This window comes from Pelophylax lessonae (assembly GCF_965119305.1).
Source record: "Pelophylax lessonae genome assembly, chromosome: 13".
In the NCBI taxonomy this organism is placed as follows: Eukaryota; Metazoa; Chordata; class Amphibia; order Anura; family Ranidae; genus Pelophylax; species Pelophylax lessonae.
In genome coordinates, this window is record NC_138780.1 from 134038724 (window position 1) to 134054192 (window position 15469).

General features: G+C 41.9%; 1 protein-coding gene across 1 annotated transcript in view; it reads left to right on the top strand.

The window, feature by feature from the left end:
- The window catches only part of SPTBN5 (spectrin beta, non-erythrocytic 5), a gene marked incomplete at its 5' end in the record, with an annotated part of 344281 nt that overhangs the window by 317211 nt on the left and 11601 nt on the right, over positions 1-15469 (top strand). The window contains 6 exons of the mRNA XM_082275221.1: positions 623-812; positions 2257-2433; positions 2517-2621; positions 5456-6013; positions 8831-8923; positions 12429-12518. Coding sequence (XP_082131347.1) covers positions 623-812; positions 2257-2433; positions 2517-2621; positions 5456-6013; positions 8831-8923; positions 12429-12518 — 1213 coding nt within the window. The remainder of the gene's footprint in view (positions 1-622; positions 813-2256; positions 2434-2516; positions 2622-5455; positions 6014-8830; positions 8924-12428; positions 12519-15469) is intronic.

Below are 15469 nucleotides of genomic sequence, written 5' to 3' on the forward strand. Positions count from 1 at the left end.
GATTCTGCCTAATCAGACTGAGCTAGAAAATCAGAAAGCCAAGGTAAGCATTTATTCTCATGCAGCCCACAGAGGACAGAAGTGAGTACAAGTCACCTGGTGTTGAACTTAGGAATCCGCTACCACCAGGAGTAGATTGGCAGACCAGAACTTAGAATAGCTGCTGGGTGGATGGTGGCAAAAGCCACAGAGTGTATATAGAGGATTCAGCTGGCCACTTGCTTACTAGAGTTAGAAGGCCCAAGGTGCAGAGTCCATGATACCGCCTGGTCTTCACTTGTGCATTTAGTGGCGGTTGCGCTGCAATGATATCCAGGTTGTGGTTACAAGGCTGGAATGCAGTAGGTGCAAAGCTGGGAGCAGTCTGGGACACACTGGGAGAAATAGGGTGGGAGCAAGCTGGAGCACAAGGCTTGAACACAAACGGAGTCATAGGAACACAGAAAATTACTGAGACACAGAAAAATGCTAGATGAAAACACAGGGGTTCCAGCTGCTAGCCTTTTCAGTGGGTGGCTGGATACACACAGAGGAAAAGACCTGCTGTCGAAACATGGAACAGGAGAGTATGACACCTACACTATGAAATGTTTGGCATGAATTTGTTTTTTATCTTCATCAGAATTTGGGGAAGAGAGATGCAAGCTCTGTTGATATCAGAGGAACTGGCAAATGATGTGGCGGGCGCTGAACTACTAATTAAACGGCATGAAGAGTATAAGAGAGAGATTGACAAGCACTGGGTAAAATATGAGGACCTACAAAAAACAGGAAAGGCTTTCTTGGAGAAGCATCACTTCATGGCAGCGGAGGTAAGCTTCTTATGCCTCATATACTGTACATGTTTTACGCCACCTCCGTTTTTATTTAAATCATTCACTTTTTGCAAAAAAAAGCTTTACACTAGCTTACACTCTAGAAGGCATCTACATTATATTTTCTTTGTAAATTCTTGTTTCTTAAGGTGTAATGAAGTACTGTCATTTCAGTTAGATCATTCTCATGCAAACACTTTAAAAATTTAGCTGCTTATAATATGCACTCATGTGTGTGCTACTTGTGTGGCAGGTTTTCATCTACATTATCCATCATTTTAAGTGACAGCTCTACCCAAAGTTAAATGAATACTGATGAGATGACTCACGCAATAGCCTCTTACAGCTTTTGGAGATTTTAGTTCACACATGTAAAACACAAACCTGTGGGCCAAATCAGGCCTTTTTATGTGGCCGTTGCACCCAGTTTTGCAGCCTAAATGTGGCAAAGCCACCTCTGGCTCTTGCCATCCGCTGCCGCTCCACGCTGTCACTTTTATACATATAAGATTGGCTCTCAGCGGCCCCCAGATGTAACAGATCCCTGCACCCACTCACGGTGGGGACAGATCTTCAGAGAGAAAATAATCTCCATTTAAGGCGAGGCAGAGCCGATTACACAGGGAGGTGCTAGAGCCAGGCCAGGCAGAAGAGAGCAGCGATGTAAGGATGTTTTGGGGGTTGGGTGGGAGTTAGGGTTGCACACTGTGCATAGCACACCCCTGAACTCTGCACTTTATATGTAGCATACTCCTAAAGTTGCATTTTGTACCTAATACACCTCTGAACCCTGCACTATGTATGTAGTGCACTCCTGATCCCTGCACTCTGTACATAGCTCACCCCTGATCCCTGCACTCTGTATGTAGCTCACCCTTTAACCCTGAACTCTGTACGTAGCACACTCCTGAACTCTGCACCCTGTACATAGCTCACCCCTGTACCCTGCACTCTGTACGTAATTCTCTCCTAAACCCTGCAGGGCAAAACATTCCTAACCTGAACCTGATTCAGGAGTTCAGGAGAGGGAGGTTGAACCTCACCTAACCACAACAGCTCCTAAACTCTGCTAAAAGCCTATGCGTACATTGACACATAGGCTTTGATGGAGTTAAGTTGAGAAGCTTTGCCAAAAAACGCTAAAAGCTCCTAACTCAAGTTTAGGAGCTGCTAGTGTACATTAAGCCTAACACCATAGTTTGTTTTTGTGAAAGCTACAAGCATAGGGTAGAACTTCTGGTAGATTATATTGCTTCTGGGGTTAACAAGACATATTCAAAAAATAGCATGTCATAAAACTTGCCTGGACCATGCAAAACTGGGTTATCAATTTTTATTAGAACTTGTCTTAATTTCTATTAGTGTCCTGGTTTGTGATTACATTAAAACGCTAAAAAACTTCTGCTTGGGGCTATTGATTCATTGCAGTTTGAAATTTCAGATTGGAGACAAAGTTAAAGAGCTTTCAGAGCTGATGGACCTGGTCTCCGACACCTGGAAGAGGAGGAAGGAAATCTATGAAGAAAATCTGGAGATCCAGTTGCTGTTTAGAGATATAGAACAAGCTGATGGGTGGTTGAACTCTAGAGAACCATATCTTCTTGATCAAAACTATGGGGTGAGGTTCTCCATATGATGACTTTTCAATTCAGTCATGTGGCCCATGTTTTGTTATATGTAAACCATATTGTTTTCTTAAAGGATTCTGTAGCCCGCGTTGAAGAGCTGCTGAAGAAACAGGAAGACTTTGAAAAGATGCTGATGGCACACGGGGAGAAGTTTGAAATGCTAAAGAAGATAACAAAGGTAAAAGAAGCTTTTGTGTTTTTCATCACATTTGTCTATAATCGTCTCTCTGGATTTCCTCTTGAAAGAATCCTCCAGTCTTGGTGTAGCTCTGTTAGAAATAGCTCACCTCTATGTTGCATGTTTTGGAGAGCTGTCTTCTAGTAGTTCTGTTTTCTAAATTAACTTATATCTGTATATTCACTTAAAAAACATTTTTTAGTGTACATATTAGTAGACCAGTGCACACAAACAGGGGTTGGAGAATGAAGTAGTCGTTTTCAGGCATTGACACTAAACCCAACATCAGTTTGGTCAGTGCATGATAAAATCTTTATTATTTTTACACATGCCTGAGTAAGACATTTAGTAGTTTCACTGCTGACAACGAAATGTAAACAAAGGGGAAGGGATTGTGTTAAAGAAAAAAAATCCTTTTTGCCCTCCCTTCCTCCTCCAATATTAATACCAGACAATTCAGTTCAGGTATGGATGAAAAGCGGTAACTCTTAGGGGAAAAAAACAAAATAAAAAAAACCAAAAAGTTGGGCCCTCAACAAAATCCACACCAAACCCTGATCCGAGCATGCAGCCTTCGCATCAGCCCCTCTCTTGAACCATACAATACCAGGCAACATGTCCTCCTACGTGTGGGGGGTTCCTTGGCAGGGCGGGATGGCCTAGCAAAGTACCTTGTGCCCATGTTGATATGGACAAGGGCCTCTTCCCCACAAGCTTGGCCATGGGGTCTGCATACTGGTAGCTTCTCAGATTATGGAAGTTACACTTTAACAATAAGGGGGTCCCCAGATTATTATTATTATACAGGATTTGTATAGCGCCAACAGTTTGCGCAGCGCTTAGATCCCGCAATGTAAATGGGCTCCCCTACTCAATCCCAAAAAAGAAATATCAACTGTTAAAAAAAGTACTTGAGGTAAATCTATTGTCAATCACACAATGCAGATCCATGTCAATCACAATGAACGATACCTGTTGACTCACCAAAATAAAAAATGTTACTAAAAGTAAACAAAGGTGCAGAGTATGCTTCAGAGCAGACTGCTACTATCTCTGTAAAAGCAGTGGTCATTCTGCAGAGGTCTATCATGATAAGTCAAAGCTAGAGCTCTCCAATTAGCAGTGAGATTTGCATGGTCCTTTGGGGTCCCCCAGTAACCTCTATACAAGACCTTCATCTAGGATAAGGGTCTGGTATAGAAGATGGGAACAAACAGAACTAAGCAGCCTAAATATGTAATTTACTGGCTATTTAAACAGCATTTTTTCTTTGTAAATGTCAGTTTTTATGCAGTAGGTTGCATACAGTGGACAGATGTGCCACTTCACATGCAAGTTAAGGATATCCCCCAGGCATGTTATTTAAAGGAATTTTACATTTTTAATGTTGCTTTTTAGTCAAAACCTCTGCTCCCTGCCAAATCAAATTTCTAAAACATTTTTATGCTTTAGTACATGTTGCCCAAGGTAATGTCTATCCCCCCAATGTTTTTGTTTTTAAACATATTTTGTTGAAATTTTTGAAGATACAAACGTACTGGACAAGAAACAGAACAATCCAGGAAAGCAAGATACATTTGATAACAGATAAAACCATGATCTTGTCAGTACTTGGGGGGGGGGGGGGTGGGATGCAGGACGAGGAGAGGAAAGAGGGAAAGGGCCTAGGATAGGTGGGGAGAAAGACACGTAATAGGGGAGTAAGGGAGGGAAGAGAGGGAAGGGAAGGGAGGGAGGGGATGGGAGGGGGTGGGAAGTTGCAAAGTAGAAAGGTAGCTGACCACTAGATGGAAAAGGAATCAAATATACAATAGCGAACAATTGTGAGTGTGTGTTGAGACCTTCTAAAGTGGAATAAAGCAAAAATGAAGCAGGAGGCAAGTTGAAGATGCCAACGAAGGAACAATTAGAAATCCGTTGCAGAAGAACAAGGTAGGCGTCTCGACCAAAAGGGCATGCGTGGGCTCAAGGCAGATTTTGGTGACAGTCAAAGTATTGATGGGGGGAATGGGAACAAAGGGTTGCAAAAAAAAAACATCATAAGGAAACGCGAAAAGATGACGTTAGGAAGTGGGGGATGAACCAGATGATGGGGAAATGACAACATGGAGAGGGAATTTGGCTAGAAATGAATCCCATTTCTTATGAAGATGGGGAGAAAAGCCTGGAAAGAGTTGTAAATCCAGGAGGTCTTTGCGGCAAAGGTTGGTGAGTTAACTTTTCACATCAGATAGTACCGGTGGAGTTGTCAATATCCATTTCCTGAGCATGGCTCTTCTGGCTATCATTAGGCACGTAGAAATCCAAGCTTTATGTCTGCTGAGCAATTGAGATTGATCACTGTAGAGGCCTAAGGAGGGACCTTCAAGGTATCCAAAGAGTAGGGATAGTGGGTTGGCATGCAACTGTAGGCCAGTGACCTCGGCCACTAAAGTAGCAACTTGGATCCAGAAAACGTAGATTGGGGGGCAGAACCAAAGTCTGTGAGCCAGGGTAGGTTTGTGGTGAAGGCACCAGGTGCACAAGCTTGGAGCAGAGGATGTAGGAGAAGTTGAAAATGGGGAGAAGGCTCTATGCATGATTTTAAGTTGGCACTACTGTATTTAACATTCAGGGATCCCATTGACTTCAACTTGAACTTCAGTCATGATCGCCAAACCTGCCTTATCCACAAAAGTTGTTTATGTATTTGTATTAAGGGTTGACATCTCTGGGTATAAGTTAGAGATATTACAACTTACATAGGCATTATGTACAGTATATCTATGTCACTTGTTACACTTGCTAAATAAATACAGTAAATTACATACTACTCGATGTACCTGTCTTAACAGCGAGAGCAGAACTTGCATCATGGGCACGTTGACCTACAAGAAAAGGAACAGAAAAAAACTGAGCCCTTCTTCCGGTTGCCTTCTCTAAAGAGGAAGACTTCTGAGAGAAGAATTTTTCCTCCAAAACCATTTGATAGGGGAAGTGCAAAGAGATCTTCTCTGGAGCCACCAAATCCCCCGCAGTCAAAGCCAACAGACATCACTGGAACTTTTCCAAATATCTTTGATTCCAAGGTCAACAAACCAGAAACAGCCAAGGAACCTGAAACAGTTATCACGACAAATCTTCTTGATCTTAAGATTCCTTCTTTGGACATTACTGTCTTGACATCTTCGCAGGCACCAGCAATAACCCCCCAGCAGCCCTCTACACCAGCACCGACTTACCAGTTCTCCAAGGTGCCAGTCACAGAGACTATCCAGGCTGGTGGCCCATTAATTTCTTTAGAAGACACCAGTCACCAGCCTCAAGAAGAAACCCAAATTAAATCAATTAGTGTACCCAAACAACGCTCAGTAAATGCCCCTTTCTCAGAGATCGCCCCCAGCATTGACTTGGTGAGTATTGTTTTGACTTCAGTGCATTTGACGTAAACCAGTCACAAGAGAACTGAAGGGGGCTGCCATGGCTCACCTGTTTTTGAAAATAGTAGTTGCCTAACTGTTATGCTAACCCAGTGGCTCTAATTCTTTCTGACTCTGAGTCACTGTTCTGGAAAAAGTATACAGATCAGGATAGGAGAAAGATTGGACGTCCTTATCTGTTAGTTTATTACATGCCAGTGACTGCCAGTGTTGAAGCCAGAGGACCAGCATGACAACTAGGCAAAATGACAGCAGTGACAGCCTTCCCATTTTTCACCTGGTTGGTTATTCCCTTGATAGATTTACCTGAAAGCCCAGTTGAAGTCTCACACCTAGGTTTCCTTTTTTTTTGTTCTTCCAAAATATTTTTATTGGAAAGTATTTTTAGCATTCCAACCAAAATTACAAAGCAGTAGAGTGTGTCATATGGTACAGAAATAACAGTTACAAAGGCACCAGGGTTTAAAAGTATAGGGAAAACTGTTATCTCATCCCAGCTCAGTAGATTGCTTAAATAAAAAAAAGCCTGGATTCTTCCCTAAATGTACATAATATAACTGGATATATTTGTAGGTAAAGGTAATCCAGGGAACATCCGTTTGCCTCTCGGGGGGATCAGGAAGGAATTTATTCCCCTGCTGTAGCAAATTGCATCGTGCTTTTCTGGGGGTTTTTGCCTTCCTCTAGATCAACTTTGGGTATAGGATTGTGTATATGAGTTTGTATGATTTTTCTTTTTTATTGCTTGAACTAGATGGACTTATACAATGAGAGGGTCTATGTTTCCTTTTTAACTACTGTAGCACCACCCCAAAAGGAGACACTTATTCAAATGGGTCCCCCTGTTCCTGGCCTTGACCTCCTCAGACGTCAGCCCTTCTGACACACCTGACTGAGTATTCTGACCCTCAGTATTGCAAGGAATCACCAACATCTGTTTTAGATGCTCAACAACCACACAGTTTCAAAAATACATTAATACCAAATGGTTATTAAGAAAAAAAACTGGTTGCATTATAAGTAACAGGGACACAGGGTTAAAGGAATCAGATTATTATGGACATAGATATTTAAATAGATATGCAAAAAGTGATTAGCACAAAAAAGTTGTTCCAAATATGTGATAACACCTGCTATCCAGATCAGCATAAACTGTGACAACACCACCTACAGTGCAGCAATGATCAACAGATATAACATGTAACAAATGTGGGGCACTAATCTGTCAATGTGTATTGGCAGTGGTTGTGACCAGCCTAGGGCAGTCTGATAAAGTCTATAACTACTTAACAAATGGTTAATAACCAAACAGTGATGAAGCCGAACCAGTGGGCCCATTATAACACGAGGGCAGTTTTTAGATGTTTCTTCTGCTGGCTATCGTTTGGGGCTCTTTAAAGGGAGTTAGTGCAATTTATAAAAAAGCTGTATGCATAGGATGTAAGCTCTAGCTGTGAGGTGGCCTTTTTAATAATTGGAGAATAGATACAGAAATAGTTTGGCAAAATATGATTTTAAACTAGCTTGGATGCAGTGTCAATTTTATAGAGAGGCGGGATCAGGCTCGGGTGATGCAATGCTTAAAAAATTTAAGTTCACATCCTGCAGTCAGTAGCACAGTTTCTGCAATCAATTACAATCTTGGGCTGATAGCCCTCTCCCCCATCTCAGGATACAGCTGAAGATGCACATGGCAGAAGGGGGGGCCTTAAGTCTATCCCAAGGTTTCAGGTGAAAAGCAGTGGTACCCAGCGGCAGTAATGCTTCAGCCTTCTAAAGACAATGGATCGGTGGAGGAGGATGTGTCTGAAGCCTTACTGCACTGGGCGCTCTCGACTCAAAGTCATTGAACCAGGTCTCACAGGTGAGGAAACCAAGGACCATAGCCATTGACACCAGACTACACTATCATACCACCATAGGCTATTATATGTGTTATACTGCTATTTTCTCTTCCACTCCAGTGCTCTATGCTTACAACACCGACACCCCTCATCATAAGTTTGTTCACATAGACTTGTGGTTTTGACGAGATGGGGCATGTCAGACCATGTTTGTTTGATTATGTCATTCACTGGGTAACAGAGTCAGACCCTGATACCCATGGGCCTTCACAGTCATGTTTACACATATTGCACCACCACGGTAATCAAAAAGTTGACTATGAAAATAAAATTTGCTAGTGCTATGTCTTTCTGACTAAACATGTATTTCTGTGAATCTAGCTGGGCTTTAAGTCAATGCATAATTCTATATTTGTATGACATACCTCCCAACTTTCTGAGATGGTAAACAGGGACACCTATTAGCAAAAAGTATGAAGGCAAGGGACAATGAAAAAATAATTCAACCAACAAGTACATTTTTTATTTTTTACCAATACTATTACTGTATGCTGGCTTTTTAAATTTACAAATGCAACAATTTAGATGAAAGGTTTAACACTGTAAAACACTTTTTATAGTTAAATGGTACAATTTTTATATAGGCCTGTACATCAGACTAAATGCCAAATGATGCTGAACAGAGGGACTTTGTTTTAAAAGAGGGACAGTCCCTCCAAATCAGGGACAGTTGGGAGGTATAGTTAGATTCAGAAAAACTTAAGTGTGACTACCTTACCTAATATGTACATGAACAAGCTTATTCAGTTAGGTAAAGTGATCACACATAGCAAATAATCAGTATCTATACTGTTCAGTAAATGGAAATCACATTGTTTTGGGTTAGTGCATTTAAGTTTGGTACATCATCTTACTGTGTAAGGTCATATGTGTTTTTTTTTCACAGAAGGTCACACCTTTGATTGAAATCAGAAATGAACGTTACAATATCCCAGTTCTGCCTACACCAGCTCCTAAAATCACTCCTGTCTCCATTTTGGTAATTTAAATTTGTGATGTATTTTTTAAAATTATCTAAAACATACTTGTGGCTGAAATATTTGGTAAGAAAAGAGAGATAACATTCTCATGTTTCAGCATATTTAAAACATTGCTGATGTTTAAAACATGATGTGATTTGTTTTTCACACAAAACCGTTGCACTATTGTATAGATACAAGGCACCATAAAATACTCATTTGAATGGTCCCAATTGTATATATATATATATATATATATATATATATATATATATATATATATATAATTATATATGTTTCTGCTAGTGTGGGGCAGCTGTAAATGGGACTTTTGGGAAGGGGGGGGGAGGTTAAGGGAGGATACTGGGGCAGGCCAAAGCTTTGCATCATTATAGTGCTAACCTAGAATGTGTCCTATATATGTATATATAGGAGTTTTAAGAAAAACGTAGCCTCTGTATAGAAGGCATCACTGTGCAGCTCCAGATCTGTCAGTCCGTGGACCCGGGAGTGTGCAGTGACATTTGTGTTCTCTGTCGGTCTCCTTGCACTAATTATGAATATTGATTTTATTTATTACAGGTAATTACAAGTGCATCTCATAAAATTAGAATCTCATCAAAAAGTTAATTTATTTCAGTAATTAAACTCTTGAGTCTTTTGTTTATATTGTGTAATATTCTAAGGCTTCTTTCACACAGTCCGCCTCCGCAGGCGGATCCGTGTTGCTCAGCGGGGATCGATCCGCGATCCCCGCTGAGCCGGGCGGATGACAGCTCCGTCTCCGCTTGCAGAGCGGAGAGGGAGGTGTCTCAGCACCCGCTGCCCTCTATGGGGGATCGGAGGAGAGCGGACCGCTTCTCCGCTCTCATCAGATCCGATCCGCTCCGATTACTGAACGGATGGAAAAATAGGGTTTCCATCCGTCCAGATTTCAGCACAGGATCGGATGCGGATGGCAGCGGGTGTCAGCGGAGGTGACCTCCGCTGACACCCGCTGCCCCATAGAGCTGCATGGAGGATCCGATCAGATCCGCCTAAAAAACTGACAGGCGGATCTGATCGGACCGCCCGTGTGAAAGAGCCCTAATTCTCTGAGATACTGAATTTTGGGTTTTCACTAGCTGTAGGCCATAATCATCAAAATTAAAAGAAAGAATTGCTTGAAATATATATCTCAGTGTGTAATACATCTATATAAAATATATGAGTTTCACTTTTTGAATGCAATTGCTGAAATAAATAAACTTTTTGATGATATTCTAATTTTATGAGATGCACCTGCATATGTTCCAAATTGTAGTGTAACTGTAATGTCTGCCCTCATTTTGTTAAGCGCTGCGCAAACTGTTGGCGCTATATAAATCCTGTATGATAATAATAATAACATATAGCGCCATCAGTTTTCGCAGCACTTCACATATATATTGTACTTTCACATCAGTCCCTGTCCTCAAGGAGCTTACAATCTAAGGTCTATAACTCGAATTCACGCACATACTAGGACCAATTTAAACAGAAGCCAATTAACCTACCAGCATGTCATTGGAGTGTTGGAGGAGACCGGAGTACCCAGAGAAAACCCACACAGGTGCACAGAGAACGTGCAAATGCCTTGTAGGTAGTGCCATGGTTGAGATTGAAACCGATGACCCTAGTGCTAGGTGGAAATGCTAACCATTTAGCCATTGTGCTGCCCATGAATACCAAGCAAAAATAAAGGGGAGTTCCACTCGTTTTTGTGTTTATTAAAAGTCAGCAGCTCCATAAAGTTCATAATATCTGCTGACTTTTAATAAACACACTCTCACCTGTCCCACGATCCATCAATGCCACAAGCCACAAGCCTCGTTCCTCTTCCTCTCCTCTCGGCGGCACCGGCATCACTAGTGTGGGCACCCGGCTGTGACATTTTGCGGCTTCACAGCCGGGTGCACAGTGCGTCATGAATAGCCAGGCAATCTTCTGGGACCTCTGATGTGTGACGTGTCCCAGAAGATTGCCTAGGCGGCCCGAGCGGAAGTGGGAGCAGGTACCTGTCAAATCTAGGTACCCGCTCCTCCCGCAAAAAAATGACATTCCGAAAGTATGAAGTTGCACAGATTAGGGAAAAGCCAGAGGTTGTTATTGTCAGATCACCTAGCTATTAATTAGGTATTTAGTAGCTAATACATTAGGAAATAGGGGATAGAAAATAGCAACTTTCGCAGTTTTAAAACTGGGTGCATACTTGTGTTGATGTCACTTAAAAGTAGAATTCCAGCAAAATCTTAACTAGTCCTAAAAATCTTACCCCCCACTTCCTATACTAACCAAACTGTGTAAAAAGATGCATATACAGAAATTACCTATTTTCAGCCGACTCACGTGATCCAGCTCCCCTGTGTCAGCCTGTGGCGGCTGCAGAGGAGAGGAGGATCTGCTGACAACACCTGCACCATGGGAGCCTATGAGTGACATTATTGCTCTGGGCCTTCCCAGCCGTCGATGTGCACTCTCTCCTTTCTCCTGCACCTAACACTGGCTGACATAGGGAATCACGTGATTGGACCAGAGTGGCCTGAAGATAGGTAGGTATATACATTGTGAGAAATCTGCTTTAAATTATAAAAGTTGCTATTTGGACTTTTTTTTTCCTAAATAGTAAAATACAACAACAAAAATATGCAAAGAATTGTAAAGGACATAAAAGTTTTTGTATGTTTCTGTAGGTATAACTCATTTTTTAAATACATTCATGAATACATTTGTGTTTGAATTACAGTGTCCTTAATATGTTAAAAAAATGTGCTCTTTTTTTTTTAAATATATATATATTTTTTAATTGTCTTGGGCCAGAAGGCCGGTCCAAGACAAAAAGCCCAGGAACCAAGGTGCTAACAGTTAACCCTTTCCCAAGCCTGGGAAAGCCAACTACCTGACTAATACACTGTAGGCAACCTGCTCACATGCATGAGGACTATGGTATTAAAATTTTTGTTGACTGGTAAAGAGAGTTATTTGTTTTTCACCAGGTTTAGGGGCCAGTTCACACCATAGAAACGCAGTCCAGATGCTTTTCTGCATGTGCTTTTTTATGTGTTTTTTGGTGCGTTATAGTGTGTTTTTAAAGTGTTTTTGATGCAGTCTAGTGCATCCCCCCCCCCTCATTTTTCTTGAACTTAAATAAGGACGTGTGTTTCAGTGAGTTTTTGGTGTGTTCCGGTGCATTTTTGATGCGTTTTACTGTATTCCAGTACAGTCCAGTGCAGAAAAAATGCATCATGTTCTACTTTTTTTTCTGGAACTGGAAAGGCCTTGAACAGACCGCACTGGTATGAACTATGCCACTGAAAACCATATAACCTACTATCCATGCATTTTTGATGCAGAAAAAAATGCACTGGACTTCACGTGGTGTGAACTGGCCCTGACATAATACTATATTAGTGTAACATAGTGGGATGATCCTGCTTTGGAGATCATCAGTCTATGCTTCAGTATGATTTCTGTAGTCAGTATGACTTCTTCATTTTCATTATTCAGGAGGTGAAGGCTCAGCCTCCAACAGAACTTAAGCTGGATTTCCCAAATGTACCTTCAAAAACACCTGATTGGCCACCAAAATCCCCCTTGGTAAGTACAGTAGATCTTATTGGTCATGTGCTTCTATGAACTGAGGTAAAGTGTATGACATATCAGAATAGATTACCTGTTTATTTTACATCTGTTTTATGTATTTTTTCCAAAATAAATGTATAATAAACTACACTTGTCATATGTCAACTGCAGGGGAGGACTGGGTCAGGGGGCAGGGGGGCAATTGCCCCCCCCCCCCCCCCCCGGGCTGCTCTGCTGCCCCGTAAAAAGGCTGCACCACATCTGCCACAGACATGCCTAAAGGATTCCTGGTGAAGATAAGTAAAAATTCCCCACCACTAACCTACTGAGTGCAGGATTAAGACAAGGACAGAGCACAGGCCTCCCCCCAGCATGAATGATGTAAACTGTGTCTGAGCAGAGGCCAGTTCCATGCCCCACTGGAGACTCTCCTCCCCCGACCAGCCCCGAGTTCGGCCAGTGAGTGGAGACCTGGAGTGGAGCTTCAGCCTGGAATGGGGGTCAGGAGGAGGCCAGGAAGAGGGAGAGTAGGAGGAGGGCCGAGTCGCTGCACCATGGGCCTCTGGTTTGTACTTGCCCCCTGGGCCGAAAGTTGACAGTCAGCCCCTGGTCAACTGCCATTGCTAGCCTACTTCTAATAGTTCTAGTTAACTGGTGGTGTCTGGCTTCAATATTTTTTGAGTCAGATACCCAGCAAAAGCATAGTTTTGGTTTCAGTGCCAAAATCCATATCTCTGTAATTGTTCCCAGTCAGAGCCAATGCAGCAAGCTGATAAACAGGAAACTAGCATTGTCCAAAGGAGAGGTCGGCAATGGCAGATTCCATAATTCTCTTATAACATGTGCACTTACCTGTTCTGCAAGGCTTCCCTGTCCAGTATAGGTCTCGTCACCCCCATGTCATTCTAAATTAGTGAGTGTTTTTATTTTTGCAGACTCCCATCTTTAAAGGGACAGTGCTTATAATATAATGCTTATAATATAAAATATAATGCTTGCTTTCTCAGATGCTCATATAGGTGTCCTCCACTCTCTGTTCTGCAGATATCAGGATGTACCCAGCATTGGATGCGCAGCCCCAGAAACTTACAAAAAGTACCCAAACTTTGCTCCATTCTGGCTGAGCTGCACAAGAACAGACTGCGCATGCATGGGTAGAGAAGAAAGCAGGGGTAGCAGAAGAAAGTTTCTGGGGCTATGCATACAGCGCTGGGTACGTTCTGTCATCTTCAGGATGGAACGTGGAGAAAAATAATAATAGCATCTAAAAAAGTATGCATTTATTTACAAAACCGAGCACAGCATGTTATTTATGGTAATAAGGACACTGTAATGTATAGGGAAGTTTTTTGGGAAAAGTAAGTACATGTGAACTAACCCCTTAAATACAGGCATACCTGAATTTTCCCTCTACTAATTTTCAACTTGGATCTCCCCTCAAAATATTTTTTATCTGTGTCAAGCCACTACCTCGAATAAATCCATAGTGTAAATCACAAATGAAATCAAATGAAATATTGTATTTCCAAACTGAAGCTGCAATGTTACTAATATTAATGTGAAAACATGCTGAAAAACAGCTCTCTACCTATCAATGAACCCCCCCCCCCCCCAACATATATGTGTCTATGTAGGCCTAAAATCTGAACGCACACACCAAATGCAGAACATTAAATAAAGCACATAGAGACATATATGAAAGTCCATACACATACATAAAAGTTCTTTTTATACCATTGTTAACCCCCTAAAGCCAACTACTGGCAGCTCTTTAAATGGCCTTAATGCCCGAGAGGCGGCCTAGCTTCTGAATCATGTGACTGTCCCACTGGCTCCCAATCAGAAGTTTTGACTGGGAGCTGTTGGTGACAGTCTGGTCAGTGTGCTGGGGCCACTATGAACGCATATGTATGTCAGTTAGACGTTAAAGCCCACCTTTCTTGCTGCCGCATGTATGTGTTACACAATCAGTAAGAGGTTAAATTTCAACATATCCATATTTTAGGCTGGGTTCACACTTGTTCGATGACAGACATTGCATGTGATTCGCACCCCATTGCTGTGCAGATCACATGTGATGTCTGTGCGATGCGATTTGAGGCATACAAACTGTATGGCTGAAATTGCATTCACACCAAAATGGTGCAGGAACCTTTATTTGGTTCGCACTGAAATCGGATCACATAGGTGTTCACCCCCATGCAATCTGATTCCTGCACCATTTTACAGTTCGCACTGCGATCTGCGAACCAACCTGGGGGTGTCATTAAACTTACATTGACACCCCCAGCAGTTTGCAGATCTCAGTGTGAACCAGTGTGCGATTCCGGTGTGATGCGGGAACTGTCACTGAATCGCAGGGTTTCTTGCATCGTACCAGTGTGAACTAGGACTTAAATGTCTTTGTATACCATCACCTTCACCCCTGTGATACCAGCCAATTACCAAAAAGCAGCCAATCACCAGAAAGATGTGACCTCTTTGACCATAACAGGTAAAATACGCTTTTTGTATTATCTATATTTGCCCATTAGAACTTTATCAATTGTACTCCAATCCTCACAATTGTCCAAGGAGGGGTGAGCTCAGAAACACAATCTCCTTGTACCCTCACAAAAAAAAAAAAAAAATATATTGTTATAAAACCTTAGGTATTTTGCCTGTGGGCATTTAAAAGCATATAATATGCCTGGCTTAGGATGTACCTTGTACTAATTACTGGTTACCTATAGCAACTACATTCCTCCTCTTGCTTATCTTACCATGTAGACCTATCGTAGTTGCTTTGCTTCATACCACACATATGCTTTACTGATTCTGTTCTTTCATATGCCAGAAACCATCATGTATGGTTTAGATGCATGCAAGATTAGAACAGTTTGACAACTTTTACTGTACATCCAATGGCAGAGCAAACAACGAGCATAACAAAGTCCAGAGCCTAAACTGACTAACGGAGGTGGCTG